At 40.6% G+C, this 18,024-nt stretch overlaps 1 protein-coding gene across 5 annotated transcripts in view; it reads right to left on the reverse strand.

Moving 5' to 3' along the window:
- The window catches only part of TRAF3IP2 (TRAF3 interacting protein 2), a 47,793-nt gene that overhangs the window by 7,375 nt on the left and 22,394 nt on the right, over positions 1–18,024 (reverse strand). For all 5 annotated transcript variants that reach the window (XM_007057415.4, XM_027819858.3, XM_027819859.3 and 2 more), the window contains 6 exons: positions 15,276–15,465; positions 12,968–13,149; positions 11,209–11,297; positions 9,217–9,285; positions 6,863–6,979; positions 3,916–3,990 (listed from right to left, as the gene is read on the reverse strand). In XM_007057415.4, the coding sequence (XP_007057477.2) occupies positions 3,916–3,990; positions 6,863–6,979; positions 9,217–9,285; positions 11,209–11,297; positions 12,968–13,149; positions 15,276–15,465 (722 nt within the window). The remainder of the gene's footprint in view (positions 1–3,915; positions 3,991–6,862; positions 6,980–9,216; positions 9,286–11,208; positions 11,298–12,967; positions 13,150–15,275; positions 15,466–18,024) is intronic.

An 18,024-nucleotide genomic window follows, 5' to 3' on the forward strand; every position in this document is an offset into this window, starting at 1 on the left:
GATTAGGGGACTGGAGCACATGATTTATGAGGAGACGCTGAGGGAACTGGGATTGTTTAGTCTGCAGAAGAGAAGAATGAGGAGGGATTTGATAGCTGCTTTCAACTATGTGAAATGGGGTTCCAAAGAGGATGGATCTAGACTGTTATCAGTGGTAGCAGCTGACAGAACGAGGAGTAATGGTCTCAAATTGCAGTGGGGAAGGTTTAGGTTGGATATTAGGAAAAACTTTCTCACTAGGAGGGTGGCAAAGCACTGGAATGCGTTACCTGGGGAGGTGGTGGAATCTCCTTCCTTAGAAGTTTTTAAGGTCAGGCTTGACAAAGCCCTGGCTGGGATGATTTAGTTGGGGATTGGTCCTGCTTTGAGCAGGGGGTTGGACTAGATGACCTTCTGAGGTCCCTTCCAACCCTGATATTCTATGATTCTAAGGCTTGGAGTCTCACAGGACATGTGACCATGTCACCTGATACTGGAATCCATCTTAAACCTGGTGCTTTTCCATTTAGAAGGAGGGGTGGAGACCCAGAGAGAAAAAAGATTCCCTCCTTGTGCCAAAGCTCTATGAAGGGGTGGAAAAGAACAAAGGGGGCTTCAGTCATGAGAAATCCCCTAGCTACCACCTGAGCTGGAACAAGGACTGAACTGGGGAAAGGATTGAGCCCAGATTAGAAAGGAGTCTAGTCTGTGAAGGAAGCTTATTGAAACATCTCTGAGGGTGAGATTTCATCTGTGTTCAGTTTCATACTGTATTAGGCTTAGACTTGCATGTTTTATTTTATTTTGCTTGGTAATTCACTTTGTTCTGTCTGTTATTACTTGGAACCACTTAAATCCTACTTTTTGCTTATTACTGAACCCAGAGTTAGTGACTAATACCTAGGGGAGCAAACCGCTGGGCATATCTCTCTATCAGTGTTATAGAGGGTGGATAATTTATGAGTTTACCCTGTATAAGCTTTATACAGAGTAAAATGGATTTATTTGGGGTTTGGATCCCATTAGGAACTGGGTATCTGGGTGCTAGAGACAGGAGCACTTTCTAAGCCATTTTCTGTTAAGTCTGCAGCTTTTGGGGGATATGGTTCATACCTGGATCTGTGTTTGCAGCAGGCTAGCGTGTCTGGCTTAACAAGACAGGGTACTGAAGTCCCAAGCTGGCAGGGAAAACAGGCTCAGAGGTAGTCTCAGCACATCAGGTGGCAGTCCCAAGGGGGTTTCTGTGACCCAACCTGTCACACCTCCCACTACTCTATAATCTATCCAGGTCACTTTCCAGTTTGGTCCTTTCCTGCAGTACATTTGCTTCCCCCTACAATTGTAGTGTCATTAGCAAATTTTATGAAGATTGATCTTATTCCAGAGAAACATGAAATAAAGACTACAGTCACAAAGGCTGTAGAGATGGGCTTAAATCTCTCGAAAACCTAAGAGTGTCCTAGACTGGGCTACAATTAGCAGGAAGTGTCATTGCTTGCAGGCAGATGTTTCACCACTCTGATAGGGAGAGCGCAGCAGGACACCTGGAAATACTCCTTGGATCACTCTTTGAGAACCACTGCCATATGCTAGCTAGTCTCATAATACACCAAGTTCAGCCAAAATTAGTTTAAGTGAGCTATTCTTGTATCTGGCATTAGGCCCAAATTAGATCTGGCATTAGACCTGTAGCATCCATCTTGTCTATTCACTTCTGAGTCTTGTACCATTCTTAGAGTATGTTTACACCTCAAACTGAAAGACTAAATTCTAGCCTGAGGAGACATACCTCCCAGTAGCTTTGATCAAGCTAGCATGGTAAAAATAGAGTGTAGCTGCAGCAGTGCAAGCAGCAGGAGGGGCTAACCATCCTGAGTTAGCCCCTGGCTTCTTGGAGGGGTACATACTTGAGGTGTCTAGTGCCTCCAGCTGCTCATGACACCATGGTCACACTCTATTTTTAGCATGGTAGTTCAATCAGAGCTAGCGTGAGTACATCTCCTCAAGCTGGAAAATACACCTTCAGCTCAAAGTGTAGACATACCCTTAATCTCATTTTTTCTAATAATACTATAGTATTCTCTTAAATCTTTATGAATTACTAAAATCTCAGGTTCTGCATATATACTAGCTCTCAAGGACTGACAAAAGTTAGGATTAACTCTGCCTTATGGGTATGGGTAGAGCTTTAAAGGCTACGGATAGATGGATAGATCGAAAGAAAACTCAAAGCAATATGCTGTCCTTGATCTGCCCAGAATTCCCACCAATGTCAACCTGGCCCTAAGTTTTAAAAATTTCTAAAGCAGGTGTGGGAACGCCTTTGTTCCCATGGTTTCGCTTTTCTTTCCATTTGAAGAGAAAAGCTACTTTGGAAACTTTATGGTCTAAAGGTAAAATACTATAGCACCATTCATCCTGAAGGCTCCCAAATGCTTCATAAACTAGAGTCAATTTTTCAAAAGTTTGGTGCTTAACAGTTAGGTGCCTAATCTATATTTAGGGACCTAAATAAATTATTTGTATCCACAGATGCTGGGCGCACACATCTTCCACTGACGTCCATGCTAGCTATGAGTTTCGGCATCTCTAAAAATCAAGCCATTTATTTTGTTGCCTAAATATAGATTTAGGAGTCTAACATTAGGTTGCCAGGTAAATATAAAAGAATCCTTCCATCCACCATTGAAATGCAGAAACCACGTGGATCTAATGTGTAGAGCCCTGTGTGGACACAAAATTTATATCCGCAGATACAGATATCTGCAGATATAAATTGGTATCCAAGGAGCTGCAGGGCTCTACTGGGAACCGCAGCAGCAAAAGCAGCATGTCGGGTCGCCGCTACCAAGAGCCAGTGCCCTGCGCTGGCAGCTCTTTCGGTGTGGCTATACCACTCCCAGCCTCACCCACTGGGGCTCTGTGACCAGGGACAGCTGCTGGTGAGCCTGGTGCCCATCCCAGAGGGCGGTACAGCCACACAGGAGGAGCTGCGGTGAGGGGCACTAACTCTTGGGACCGGCGGTCTGACATGCTGCTGCTTTTGCCGCTGTGGTTCCCGGTAGAGCCCTGCAGCTCCACGGATACCGATTTATATCCGTGCATATCTGCATCTGCGGTTATAAATTTTGTATCTGCACAGAGCCCTACTAATATGACAGCTGTTGACAGGCACAACAAAACTGCAGGTTAAAACATTTTAGAACAAGAAGTGAAGATGAATACCATATCCATTTGAAATTTCAGCAGGAGAATGTAATTACCCTTCTAGAACTTGGAAAGGACAATGTATTTGAGATTTCTACTGTCGCAAAAACGTGAGGGAGGTCAGTAAGAATCACATGTGGGAAGGACTTTGATTTTACTTGTTATTTCCTATTTTCAAATGAATCTTCAAAAATCAACAGTGAGGACAGGTGAAACTGCAGGTCTTGCAAAACCTTGTAGTTTGTCTGATGGTCCCACCACGGCTCACATGATGACCTACTATACCTTAGTATTTATTGTCTCTTTGATTTTACTTGCTTAAAAAAACAGATTGGAAAAACTTCAGTTCCCCAGGATCATAAATCTCTCCCATCAAACCCATCAGCATTATCTCTGGGTAAACTCGCGAAATAATAAGGTGTGAATATAAGAAGCTTGCTTGGCAGATAACTTAATTGACTTTGAGATAAGTTATTTCACTACTCAGGAGAATTTGATTCTGTTCTGGTTATTACACTTATTAAGACCAAATATATCATGTTAACATACTGATTAATACTATGGTATATGTTTTATTTGTACATAAAAATGAGGACCATTTGAGTAAAATATTGCTCAGGAAATTATTAACAAGCTCTTATTAAGCGCCAAGAAAATGAGTCTTTTTATTTCATTTTGCACATTGACCAAAAATAATACATGATTCATTATATAACAATTTGTTTTTACCTTTTTAGCATTTGGGAAGAGCACAGGAATGAATCTAAAGTTCATGCTTCCTTGTTGGATAAACTCAATCTGCATCTAAAACAGAACAAATCTGACATTTAATTGAAAAGCTTAATCTTATAAATTAATTTTTCTGTACACATGTCCAGACTCCTACACATATAGAACATTCCCTGCTTATTTGAATTTTGTTCTGTTAAGATATTTGAGCTACGGCTAGTTAACCTTTGCTTCTAATTACACCAAGCATCATTTGTGTGGCATATTTATATGACTTCTCTCTATACAGAAATAAGAGACACAGGAAAGGATTCGTCAAAGCTTTATTGGCTATTTGCCAGTTATCCAGAATCAAATAATTATATGTTTGGTTGCACCCAGTAATCCTGTCAAATAAATCTAGAATTGCGTAAGTGTGACTTGATAAGAAGTGCTATTCAGTTTACAAAAAGAAAAGGAGTACTTGTGGCACCTTAGAGACTAACCAATTTATTTGAGCATGAGCTTTCGTGAGCTACAGCTCACTTCATCGGATGCATACTGTGGAAACTGCAGAAGATATTATATACACAGAGACCATGAAACAATACCTCCTCCCACCCCACTCTCCTGCTGGTAATAGCTTATCTAAAGTGATCATCAAGTTGGGCCATTTCCAGCACAAATCCAGGTTTTCTCACCCTCCGCCCCCCCCCACACAAACTCACTCTCCTGCTGGTAATAGCCCATCCAAAGTGACCACTCTCTTTACAATGTGTATGATAATCAAGGTGGGCCATTTCCAGCACAAATCCAGGTTTTCTCACCCCCCCACCCCCATACACACACAAACTCACTCTCCTGCTGGTAATAGCTTATCCAAAGTGACCACTCTCCCTACAATGTGCATGATAATCAAGGTGGGCCATTTCCAGCACAAATCCAAGTTTAACCAGAACGTCTGGGGGGGGGGGGGGGGTAGGAAAAAACAAGGGGAAATAGGCTACCTTGCATAATGACTTAGCCACTCCCAGTCTCTATTTAAGCCTAAATTAATAGTATCCAATTTGCAAATGAATTCCAATTCAGCAGTTTCTCGCTGGAGTCTGGATTTGAAGTTTTTTTGTTGTAAGATAGCGACCTTCATGTCTGTGATTGCGTGACCAGAGAGATTGAAGTGTTCTCCGACTGGTTTATGAATGTTATAATTCTTGACATCTGATTTGTGTCCATTTATTCTTTTACGTAGAGACTGTCCAGTTTGACCAATGTACATGGCAGAGGGGCATTGCTGGCACATGATGGCATATATCACATTGGTGGATGTGCAGGTGAACGAGCCTCTGATAGTGTGGCTGATGTTATTAGGCCCTGTGATGGTGTCCCCTGAATAGATATGTGGGCACAGTTGGCAACGGGCTTTGTTGCAAGGATAGGTTCCTGGGTTAGTGGGAGACAGGCCAGTCCTTGCCTACAGACAGCCCCCCAACCTGAAGCACATACTCACCAACAACCACATACCACACAACAGAACCACTAACCCAGGAACCTATCCTTGCAACAAAGCCCGTTTTTCCCCTTGTTTTTTCCTAGCCCCCCCCACCCCCCCGACGTTTTGGTTAAACTTGGATTTATGCTGGAAATGGCCCACCTTGATTATCATACACATTGTAGGGAGAGTGGTCACTTTGGATGAGCTATTACCAGCAGGAGAGTGAGTTTGTGTGTGTGTGTTTTGGAGGGGGGTGGGGGGGTGAGAAAACCTGGATTTGTGCTGGAAATGGCCCACCTTGATTATCATACACATTGTAAAAAGAGTGGTCACTTTGGATGGGCTATTACCAGCAGGAGAGTGAGTTTGTGTGTGGGGGGGGGGGGCGGAGGGTGAGAAAACCTGGATTTGTGCTGGAAATGGCCCAACTTGATGATCACTTTAGATAAGCTGTTACCAGCAGGAGAGTGGGGTGGGAGGAGGTATTGTTTCATGGTCTCTGTGTATATAATGTCTTCTGCAATTTCCACAGTATGCATCCGATGAAGTGAGCTGTAGCTCACGAAAGCTCATGCTCAAATAAATTGGTTAGTCTCTAAGGTGCCACAAGTACTCCTTTTCTTTTTGCGAATACAGACTAACACGGCTGTTACTCTGAAATCAGTTTACAAAGTGGTGAAAGCATTAATTTCAATATCTTCACAGTTTGGGTCAATTCTGTGTCCTAGCAAGGATGCTAACTAAACCCCTGTCACATGTAGACTCGGGTTTAATCTGATTTAGGTTCTGATGGAAGTGGTGAGAACTGAAAGTGTTGCCAAGATACTGGGCTTAGCTCTCAAGTGGGGGATGGGTTACCTTTGCATTAGCTCGTTCTGGCTGATCAGTGGAAAGCTCCGGAGAGAACTATTTTGAGAAGTTTAAATAGGAGGTTAATTGTGGCAATGTGAGGTCTATAAGGTTATGACATGAGCTCTACGGGGAGCTGACAAGGGAGGAAGAAACATCTAGGTTCACAAAAGTACACTGGTCTGAGTCTCCTCCCCCGCCAGTGCTGTGCTTAGCTTCACAGTTCCATGTCTCAGTCAGGTTTACCACTGCCTGACAGAGCCCTCAGCCAGTGGGGTGAATTACAGGGAGGAAGGTCAAACAGCATTATATCAGATCATGCTGGGGGTGGGGGCATGGGAGAGCATATAAAGGGTTTAAGATGATGAACTGGAATATCAAAAATTCCAATTTCATAAAACCGCAACGAATATGGAAGAATAAGGCACACATGATTAAAAGGATGTTGTATTAATCTTGAACTGCATTTCCCAGCCAATGATACTGGGTACAAAATACTGACTAGAAGGGAGGAGTTAATGTGAGCACCACAAAGAAAACAAAGAACATGCATTTAGAGGAAGATTTGCTTTTAAGAGGAGATGATGCAGATTCCTTTTAAAATGGCAAACGCGTGCCCTCACTTACCATCCTGTGGATGTATTTAGTATGTAAGCCATGCTCATCCCTGTCCAGCTGGGATTCAGCCCCTTCAACATCCTGTTTGTATTTTGGACTGATTGCTATGATTATCATCACCATCTTCTGTTAGGGAGAAAAGCACTCATATGAAATTGTGAAATGCACTATGTTTGATAGAGGCTTCTTGGAAACCTGCCAGTTTGTATTTTAAGTGCTCTTGATGTTCTTGGCAAATATCAGAGGATCTCATTCATTCTGGCAAGTGAAATACTGTGAAACTCATCCACACTCTCTCCTCTCTCTTTCTTGCAATTGCTACTTTTACATATAAAACACCTAAATGTCAAGGGATAAGATCAATAGATATTAGTGTTGACCATTTTACAGTTGAAACCACATTAATAAACTTATATGTAATATAGTTATGCCCAGATTTTCAAAAGTGCACATGCCACTACAGTTGTCAGTGGGGTCCACACATGGGACCTTCAGTACCAAAAGTACAATCTCCTGTCACCTACTACTTGAGCTCCTTTAACTGGGAGAAAGTAGAATACTGTATAGTTGTTGGGGCCAGATACTACAGGGAATCATGGTAACTTGCACTGGATCAACATATTACATACGCGCTTTTTCACATGCCTGGCTTGCATGTACACACTGCCAGATGTGTGCGCCCATGTCGGGGATTGGCATGTACCTATGCACACACATGTGCGCATACCCATATTGCTTGCATAGACTTTCAAAATGTGGGCTTGTCTTCAAGGATCTCAAAGCACTCTGCAACCAGTAACAAATTAAACCTCGCAACACCCCTGTTAGGTAGATAAGCATTACTAACTCCATTTTATGGATGGGGAAGTTGGGGCACAGAAAGGCTAATTGTCTTGACCAAGGCGACATAGTGAGTTAGATGCACAGACAGAATGAATGAATCCCAGAAATCCAATGCATGAAGCTGTGCACCAAATGATAGAAATTAATGCGGTGCTTTCGACTCTGTCAGCGGGTATCTGTCTCTGGTTTTGTTTATTACAATGATTTGGCTTGATCCCAACAGGGACTGAGTACCCAGAACTCCCATGAACTTCAGAGGAAGTTGTAGATGCTGAGGACTCTCAGGATCAGGCCCATAAGTTGTAGCATTATAGTCTTCACTTTGAGGCAAGCTGCACTTGTCAGAAAAATACAAAGCCATCAGATTGAGTCTTCGCTTTGCCTCCTAGTAGAATACTAAGTTCTAGTTTACCTTTATACAGTACATTGATCCATAAAGGTCCTAGCTTCACAAAGTGCTTTACAGACATAATAATATACAAACTATATACTGGGAACAGAATCACTGCATTCACCACTGAAATGCAGCTGCCTTTGGGATGAAACACAGTAATTGCCTTAACCATGCTTAGAAACATTATACAGTAATTTAGGACAGGATGTGAGGAACAACATATCCAATTGAAACTTCAGACAGAACTTAACTACCAGAGTTCAAGTTTGGCCGAGATGCCACATTTAACACCCCAGCTCGTAGAGAAAGAGCTCTGGGATGTTTAACAAACAGAAGGAATCGAGATCTTGGTTTAATGGTTCATTACATGTCTCTTTTGCTTGTTTTAGTCTAGAACAGGATAAGGGTACAATCATTTTCTTTTCTTTTAAATCAGAAATCCTAAATTAAGCTATTGATCTATATCTGTTCTATCAATGGAAAACAAATCACAAGTGGATTGGCTATGGGAGATTTAATGTTCCCCAAACCTAAGATAGATTAAAAGCAAAGCAGGGCAAAACAACTTCATGCAAATACCCATCTAGGTACTTGTGTTGTGGACCTATTGTTGTACAAAAATGCAGCATCATATTTCACATTCTTTTGTAGAAGCGATGTTGCACCAAATACCCCCAGGTTGGGGACAGTGAGAGCACAGGCAGGGAGTGTATGCTCAGGAGCCTGGAGCAGGAAAACTGGAAAGGGTCTTGGGGAAGGAAGGTTAGACCACTGGCAGCAGGCAGGCAGATAGGGAGATCAAATCAATCAGCCTGGTGGGGAGGGAGAATGTCATGCTAGGCCTGAGGGGGTAGACAAGGAGAAAACTTGTGATGTGCAGAGAGGGAGAAATGGATGAAAAACTTGATGGAGGGTGGTGGGGGCAAGGAGAACTGAGGAAAAAGAAACAAATTTACTCATGTTCACTCCACTGTTTAAACTCATTCTCAGTGCTGTATGTTCAGTGTAGATGTGTGCACCTCACATTTTGGTTCTGGTCCCTCACTACTAGTATCAAACTTAAGAATTTTCCTTGTGCCATCTCTGTGGGAAAATATCCAGACAAAATTAGATTGTCTTTACGTACATCACCTAGGTAGCGTTCCATCCACTTAATGATGTCAATGCCTCGTACTGTGTCCTCAAATATATCAATCTGTAAGAGAAGGAGAGTTTGAAATTATTACTTCCCCACTGTTTAGCTGCAGGTCCTGAGGGTTGTGAAGATGGGACAGAGACAGGAGAGTTTCCTGGAACATTTGTAAAAAGTTTACCAAACAAATTTTAAAGTCAAATAGTGTACTTAAAGATTCAGAGTCTTAAGTGTTCACTATTCTAGGCGAAAGACAGATTAGCATTTACGTATCAAAATCATTGCCTTTTTTTAACTTTAACATAGCTACTTATTACATGTTTTCAGAAAGTCCCAATCAAAGATAGTTATAGTTCCAACCAGAGTGAAACTCCACACAAATTGATGACACTATCCAAAAGTGCTAGTCGGTGCTGAAAATTTAAATAATGGTTTTGAGAATATTCCTGAAGTGCCTGGTCTGTTCCTCCTCCAGTTCTGTGGCTTCTGAATCTCCCATTTACTGCCCCCACCCCAACTCTTCAAACCAAACAAACACACAACACTCTCTCACCCACAGCACACCCCAACCCAAAACAAAATTTGCCATTATTTCCCTAAGTTGGCATCATTGCAAAAGGATACATGCATTTATGTCCAAGACAATTTATCAGAAAAGATCCACAGCTTTCTTCCTGCAAAATTCCCTGATTAATATCTGAGCTTGGCTCCTCACTGCCCTGATCAGCAAGGCTATTGCTATTAGAAGCAGCAATCCAGGCTGCAAAGAGTGCCAAAGGGCAGGAAGCTTCATTGTAATGAATACGATCAGCCTCCATCAGCTCTCTGCAAGGTTCATGAGCTCCATAAATTGACAGTCTATGACACTGGCTAATGAAGCACATTTTAACAATTCCAAGGTTTTGGTAGACGAGCCATGTGCCTGTCTCCCAAATCTCTGTTTTTCTCTTCTTTAAAAATAATGAGAGAACATATTTGGGTACCTGCTTTGATACCATTTTCCTACATTTGTTACTCTGTCTCCAGAGGTGATATCAACGGACTTCATATGAATTGGTCATATTTAGAATCAAACTACTATAAAGAAGTGTCGCTTGAGCCTCTGGAAAAAGGCTTTGATTCAAGAAAGCAAATAAGCACATGCTTAACTTCCATTAAGTCCTATTACGTTTAAAGTTAGCCATGTGCTTAAGTGCTTTCCTGAATTGGGGCCAAAGAGTGAAAGTGGGAGAATCAGACAACTTATGCTCTTGAAATAAGAAAAAATGAGTCAAAATTGGCTTCTATGGATATCGAGTCCTGGAACCTTTGTGGATGATGCTTGTACAGGTGAGAATTGTGTTAAAGAAAACCCACGAACAGTTAAATGAAAACCTGGATGGCATGTAAGATTGACAGTGGAACACAGAGCCTTTCACACCTCTAGGTCATTGGCTTGAATCCTCCCTAGATATGTAGTGACCAAAAGATCTCACTATCTTATGGTTGTTTCGGTAACTTATGTGAAATATCTGGTGGGTTTTGGCCTTTGTCTGATTTCTAGTGCACAGATGTCCACATCTGAAAAAACACCTACAAAATTAGCTGTCTCTGCGAAGAGGCCGTGGTTTAGACTGAATGAACATGAAAACCGAATTAATTTTTCCTGCCCAGAGGTGGTCAATCCTAATCAAGGTAGAGGCACATTGATGGAGCAGCACGTGAAAGCTCGTATGGATGTCCACACTGTACCTAGTTATCAAAAAATGTCTCAAGGACTATCAATATAGCACCTTTCAGAAGCATGAAATTCACTTTTAAAAAGTCAACAAATGAAAATGTGGATAATCTAATCTAAACTTTTCCTCTAAAACCCATTTCTCTTTTACCATTCCCTGAATCTACAACATTTAGTGATGCATAGAAAAACATACACCTCTCTGTTAAAAAAAAATTCTCTCTTTACTCCTCTATCTGAAAATTATTCTTTCCAGAAGGAATACTCACTGCAGTTTGAAATCCATTTACAAGCAGAAAGTTCACAAATTTCATGACCTCCATAGCTGCATCCACCGAATAGGTTATAAAAACTTTACCTAAGAGAGACATTCATATAAATAAGTGATGAGTCAAAACAGATGATTCAAAGAAAAGGAGACAGTTTCATAACTTTACTTGCTCAGTTGTGAAGTCAGTGAGGGGGGCTGTGCCTTGTACATTTAACCAACTGTGACCAATTAAAGAGTCAGAGAGATTTCGAGGCCAGAAGAGACTATTATGATACTCTAATCTAACCTCCTGCAATAACCCTGGCTATGGGATTTCACCCAGTAATTCCTGCATCAAGGCCATAACTACTGGTTGAGCTAGAGCATATCCAAAAGTGATGTTGTTAGTCTAATTCAGCCCTCAGACATAATGGCTGTAATATGGGATTTTGAAGGTAGATATAAAGTGGTGGAAAATGTAAAGCTCCTGTTGAGAAGTGGAAGGATTTTTCCAGAAATATATATCACCTGTCAATGTTTAAAAGGACACCAACCATTTAAAATCCTAACTTTTCCTTGAAAGAGACATTGGAAGACCATTACAGCACTATTTATAAAAGGTGGTATTCTTCTTTTTATTCATAGCCCTGGATCAGGGTTGGTGTAGCGTTTACCACTTCAGCAGGAGTGCTGGGAGGCACAATACACCTTCTGTGCCACTCCTTTAGAGAGTGCAGTGTGCACTCCCCTGTGTGGGCTGCATTAATTCATTCAGAGTGGGGACTGAGACCATGGCCTGACTGCCTTTCTACCTGCTTGGGGTAGATAGCTCTGCTAGAGCACTGTATGGATACCAGTGTGCCAACCTCTCAGCCTTAAATACCTGCATAGGAGCTTAGCCATAATCTGGCCCTAAGTACTGTGAGATAAATAGGCTCCTGAGACAGGATTCAAGGATTTGTGTGGCTCATGTGCAGGAAACAGATTCTCTAGAAATGCTCTGAATTGTATCTACTGCGCTGACCTGTCAGGGATTAGAGAACCGAGTAGATTTTTAAAATCTCTATGATTCTTTTAGGAAGTGTTTGGTGATTTCAGTTCCAGCCCCAGACACACACAAACTGGGAAAACTCAAAAATATTAAAAAAAAAAAAAAAAAAAAAAAAAAAAGCCTTATAAGAGATTATCATGATAAAGTCAGCCAGTCTTAGGCCTCAGTCCCCCATCTGTAAAATGTGGATAATAGCACTATATAATACTAAGCAACATTATTATTATTATGATAAGGGTTGCTTTGTAGAAACAGGTGAAGATTCTGAAGGAGAAGGTGGTTCTCATCTTTTCCTTAACTGATCCAACCATCACTACAGAAAAGTCTCTGTTCTTTGATTGGTATTATTTCATTATTAAGAACTATAGTGCCTCCTGCCTCACAGGGACATCTATTTTAGCAAGAAATCAGCTGGTCCATGAAAACAATCCAAGAAGTGTTTGTTTATTTTCTAAAAACATAATGTCAAGTAATTAATGAGAATTATGTTAATCTGTTTAGAGTTCCAAGGGAATAATTTGTTACACCAAACACAAACACATTCAGGACCTGATGACGTTTAGTGCAAAAAGTCTAGTTCATGTTAAGTGTTTTCTTTCTTTGTTGTCTTTGTGTTCTTATGTTGTTTACATTTTTTATTGCTAAGCATGTAAAGCTGACAGGCTGATGATCACAGACAGCTTTTGAAATAATAAAACCTGACAGAAGAAAATTGCTAACAACTTACGCAACTCTTCTGGCAAATTGCTTGTTCTCAGAGTTCCCCTGGCTGCAGGGTTACTAAAAGGTCTTGGGACAGCAGCTGGGGGCAGAAAATTGTTAACCTGAGCTACGAAGTCAGAAGTACACCGATAAGCGTCATCTTGGGCACATGCCGTGGGTGGCAGCCCTCCATTGGGTAGCTGGTTTCTAGAAGAAAAAATAAATGGTGATTTCTTATATACATATACACACACACAAACATAAAATTTGAGTTCTTTTAAAGACAAACAAATGCTTTGTTTTAACAACAAAGAGACTTGGCTTATCAAATATTTACCAAATAAGAACATAGGACTGAAAATCTGAATTTAGGAGAGATTTTGAAGAGTCACCACTGGCTCAGCTTTTCCTCAGATCTATTTGGGTGTGTTTGGATATGTGTTTCCATTGATACTTCCTGGCTGGAAGTCTACCACCCTGATGTAGTTTATTGCAAAAATTGAGTCTGACCAGAGATGCAGGCCTAAAGAGGAGAATCAAAGTCTGAGGTACCCAGACTACAACTCCCATGAGACACCATGGCAGCATTTCCAAACTGAAATATTTTGGTTATAGAACAAAAATAAAAACTGTGAAAAAAAAAAAGTTATGTAACCAATTATAGTGGATATGATTGAGGGTTACCATGTTAGAGACTTGCGTTCTGGGCCTTCAGTGACCTTGTATAATGCTTCTAAGTAGTTATTTTTTTAAAAAAGAGGAGTAGGGAGAGAGTTTTCAGCAGCTTTTCCCCAGCTGTGTTCTTGGCTGGGCTTTGTAGCCTTAGAACACGCTCTCTCTCTCTCTCATTTCCCCCCCCCCCCCTTGTCCCTGGATGTGAATGACAACAATGTATTTTTTGTTATCAAATTAAAACTTGCTGGGTTTGCTCTGGCACCCATTTTCTTTTATGGGTAAAAAGTTATAAGATACTCTATATAGATAATCCCTGTCAATGTATAATTTGTATTCTAGGAATCAGTGCAAAGGAGCAGCAATGTGGCCGAAAGATGTTTTGGATTTATTGCACAAAGGGTACAAAGGAAAATGAGACATGCTCCAGAAAAAATCAGTCACAAAAACGCCTATTTTCCACAGCTGCTTAAAAACTTTCCAGAACTTCAAATTGACGAATAAATGCCAAAAGTTATCACCCATTTTAAAAACTTGACTGAAACTCTCTCAGAGACACTAGATATTCACCATTCTTTCCACTGACAAGTTGAAAATCTCTAATGCAAACTTAATTTGCTACTGCATCTCACTTTGCTCATTATTGCTCTTAATTCTCTGGAGGCAGAGAATGCTCTGTAGCCACCAGCCAGGACTCGAGAGTTCTGTTGCTAGTTCATTTTCTTGCCACAGGCAAGCAACATAGCTAAATATTTTCATAAATGAATGCCTAAAGGTAACCCACCTTAATTCATACTTCAGCACCTAACTAAAGGTGGCCTGATTTTCAAAGGTGCTGAGTGCCTGCAGCTCACACTGAAGGTAACTTTAGGCAATCAAGTTTGAAAAAAATTCTATCTCGTGTTCCCTCTCTCTTGAGTGAGGATAGCACATTATAGAGGACAATGGGGCCCCTAGGTGCTGTAGTAGTAGTAGTAATAATAACAACAATAAAAATACTACTAATAAATAATAATGACGATGTGAAGCCCAATGAATGAAATGTTTGCAAAGTTCTAGGAGATCCTCAGATGAAAAGTGCTAGATGTGCTATGTTTTATTATGTCATGAGAAGTCGATAAACATGCTGGAAGTGTTAATTTAGATAGCTATCAGAATTAAACAAGGTTTTTCTCTCTTACCCTGTGAGCTACAGAAGAGATAAGGATGAACTTATTTGTTGCAAATCACTGAGGAAATCAAGGCTGATCTGGCCGGTATATCATAAAACTGGAGGCTAAAGAATGTAACCTCATTGATCTTTTTCATAAACAAGGTGGGGAGGGAAAGAGTTTTGAAGCTTCAACTAAGATATTTCCAACTCCTCTTCCTTTTAATCTTCAAGTATTTACACTTGTGCACACTTCAGAGTGTAGCAGACACTGGAATAATATTTCAGGTAACCGGCTTTAAAGTTCTGGTACCATGCTGAGAGTCTGTATTCTGCTATGTACGAGGCCCCATTGCATGGCAGATAGCAAATAAACTTAACAATAACCTTTCCACACACATGCCAACAAGAAACACTAACATTACAGGCTTTACAAATACCGGTTCCAAACTCCAACAAAACTGATCTAGAATTTTCAAAGTTCGTGTCCCAATTCTCAAAGCATACTTACGGAAATCGTGGGCATACTGGAGAGGAGCATTCTCTTTGTGGAACTCTTTCTCCATTGCATTTAGGAGCATGAGGATTTGAATAGTTATGGATTACTTGCTGGGAAGGATGGATGACTCTCATGCAAGGTCCAGGAACAGAAGGCAGTGGTTGCGAGGGTTGTGCAAAATGTTGGAAGGCAGTCCTACCATCTAAGAAATTAATAAAATAAACACAAGGATCTCATCAATTTACTTTTGACCAACTGGAAGTTTCCAGATTTCAAACACAACCTACTTCATTTCTAGGAAAGCTCTAGCAGCTTGTAGGTTATATAGTGCGATCAGTAGCAGGTTTAAGAAACATTTTACAGAACAAAGTTCCATGCTTGAACAAACAATGGGATTCCGCTTTCCACAATGGGTTGGAATGTTGGGAAGATTGACAGGTAAATAGTGAGAGCTGGTCTTCATCCGTATTTAACATGCCTGACTTTTTTGGGCTCTAACCTGAGAAAATGAATCATTTCAACAGGCTCACGAAAGCAGAATTAAAATCCTGGAACAAATCAGTTTGCAACACTAAGGCTAAACAGACTGAAATTATTGTAAAGGAAAAGAGAAAAATTATCTTTCATTTTGTTACTTCATTCTGAACGAATTTGCTGTCTGTCTAACAGTAACCTCTTAAGGCCTTGAGGCTGGTTCTATTTCTGTCCTAAAGGAAGGTAATGTGACAAATAACATTATTTATTTGCTTGCTCAAATAACTTCTTTGCAAAAATGCTATTGGTTTTTTGATGTGTACATCATAGTATCTATTAATTATTAATTTTTATTATTATTTGTATTACCATAACACCTAGTCATAGAGCAGGAGCCCATTGTGCTAGGTGCTGTACAAAGACAAAACAAAAAGATGGTTCCTGCCTCACAGAGCTTACCATTTAAATGTAAGACAAAAGACAATGGGTGGATGCAGACACAAGGGGGAGTACAAGGAGACAATATTTATGATAGGTTACTGTTCACTGAGAACACAGCCTAACTGTTCTCAAGGTTTTGTGGGCCCCACAGAACAGGAGAGGTTTTAACGAGGGATTTGAAGGAGGATGGTAAGTTAATTCCATGAACATCTGCAAAATTATTGCCTTCGAACACATTACATGGTGCAGCTGTACAAGCAGTAGATCACAGCAAGAGTGGGGGCTCAGATGAAGGCTCTCATTAGAAAGTGCTGGCATCCAACCTTAATTGGAGGTGATCTACACAGCCACCCAAGTTTTCATTTTTCAGTTGTGACATTAAGACTTTAAATTTTATTTTTATTGTATTTTGGGGTCTCAAAACTTTTTTGTTCACTTTCTGTGCCGGGGCTGAATGTCAATCAGCAGATCAAGGCACAGCAAAGCAGCACCCAGGCAGCTGATAGCAAAGGCAATGAATGCCAGGACACTGCACTACTGTGTGTCATTCCAGAGTCTTTCCTCTTCAAGGGTCAAGTATAGCTGGGCAGAGGGGACCACAGACGTAACTGGAGTGGGGAAACTGAACTGAGGCTGTACATTTGAAGAGCTGTGTTGTTGCTGATAAACAGGAAGTAACTTCTAATGAGCTACAAGAGGAACAGATGGGGAAAGAGACTTTCCCTTCAGCATCCCACGTCAGGTTCATTGCCAGGAACGGCTCCCTGGCCCAGTGGTGGCACTGGCAGCCACATGCCCTCACCCAACTCATCTCTAGACCTTCACACGTGTAATGGCTGTTTTGTTATATACAAAGTATAGTTTAGGCATAAGCAGAAATAGAAAGCAGTGGAAGCAACTTGCATCACGGGCTGGGGAAACGGAGTCCATTGCTTTGGTCTCTCTGTGGACTCCCTAAGATGGCACTGCATCAGTTGCCAGTCAGGAGGCAATTATCAGGACTGGAAAATTATTTTTTTACAAAATGAAAGCTTAAATTATGCAGAAGCAGATGGGACAGGAGTGAAGTGCTAGACATGTTGCCAACTCTTGCTATTTTATCATGAGTCTTGTGATATTTGGTGGTTTTTTAAAAACCCTGACATCCTGGAGACATATTATAACATGACAATCTCAGTTTTCATTTAAAAAAATTAAGTTTCTAGCCATTGTGCTCACAGAGAAAATGTGACCCAAAAGACTCAATCATCAGAGGCAAATAAAAAGAACCCAATATTTACTATATTTTAAAATCTTGTGATTTTTAATCCAAACTCATGATTTTGAAGTGTTTGGGGTGGGCAATACTACGCTAGTAGGTCATATTAGCTCAGACTGACAATTGGGCCCTTGTTTGAATCATATTTGGAGTTCTATGGGGGATTTGTTTATAAATCCACAAGTAATTTGTGTGTTTACTAATAAAAGTACTTGATATTCTTCACATTAGTTCTCTCTTTATTTACATTTGTTTACTTTAGAACTACATGCTATTTAGAGTCACTATTTCAGTGTCGCAAAGCTAAATACTCTCTATTTTTTCAGCAACTAAATAATGAATGCTCTTATTGCCTCTCATTATGATAAACTCAAGGTAACTTCCTTCCATAGTAAAATGTTAACAGAAACAAAAAACATGGTTATAAACAATTGCCATTTATGGTATTGCCTATTCCAGATGTTAAAAAAGCCAAGGACCGAAAAATCATGAGATGGGCTTAAAAACAGTGACATTTTTAGACAATCTTTTTCTTTGCCTTCTGGGATTTGAGCCTTTAGAGTACAATGGAATCATGTTTTCAAGCTT

Source organism: Chelonia mydas, chromosome 3 (assembly GCF_015237465.2).
Source record: "Chelonia mydas isolate rCheMyd1 chromosome 3, rCheMyd1.pri.v2, whole genome shotgun sequence".
NCBI lineage: Eukaryota > Metazoa > Chordata > Testudines > Cheloniidae > Chelonia > Chelonia mydas.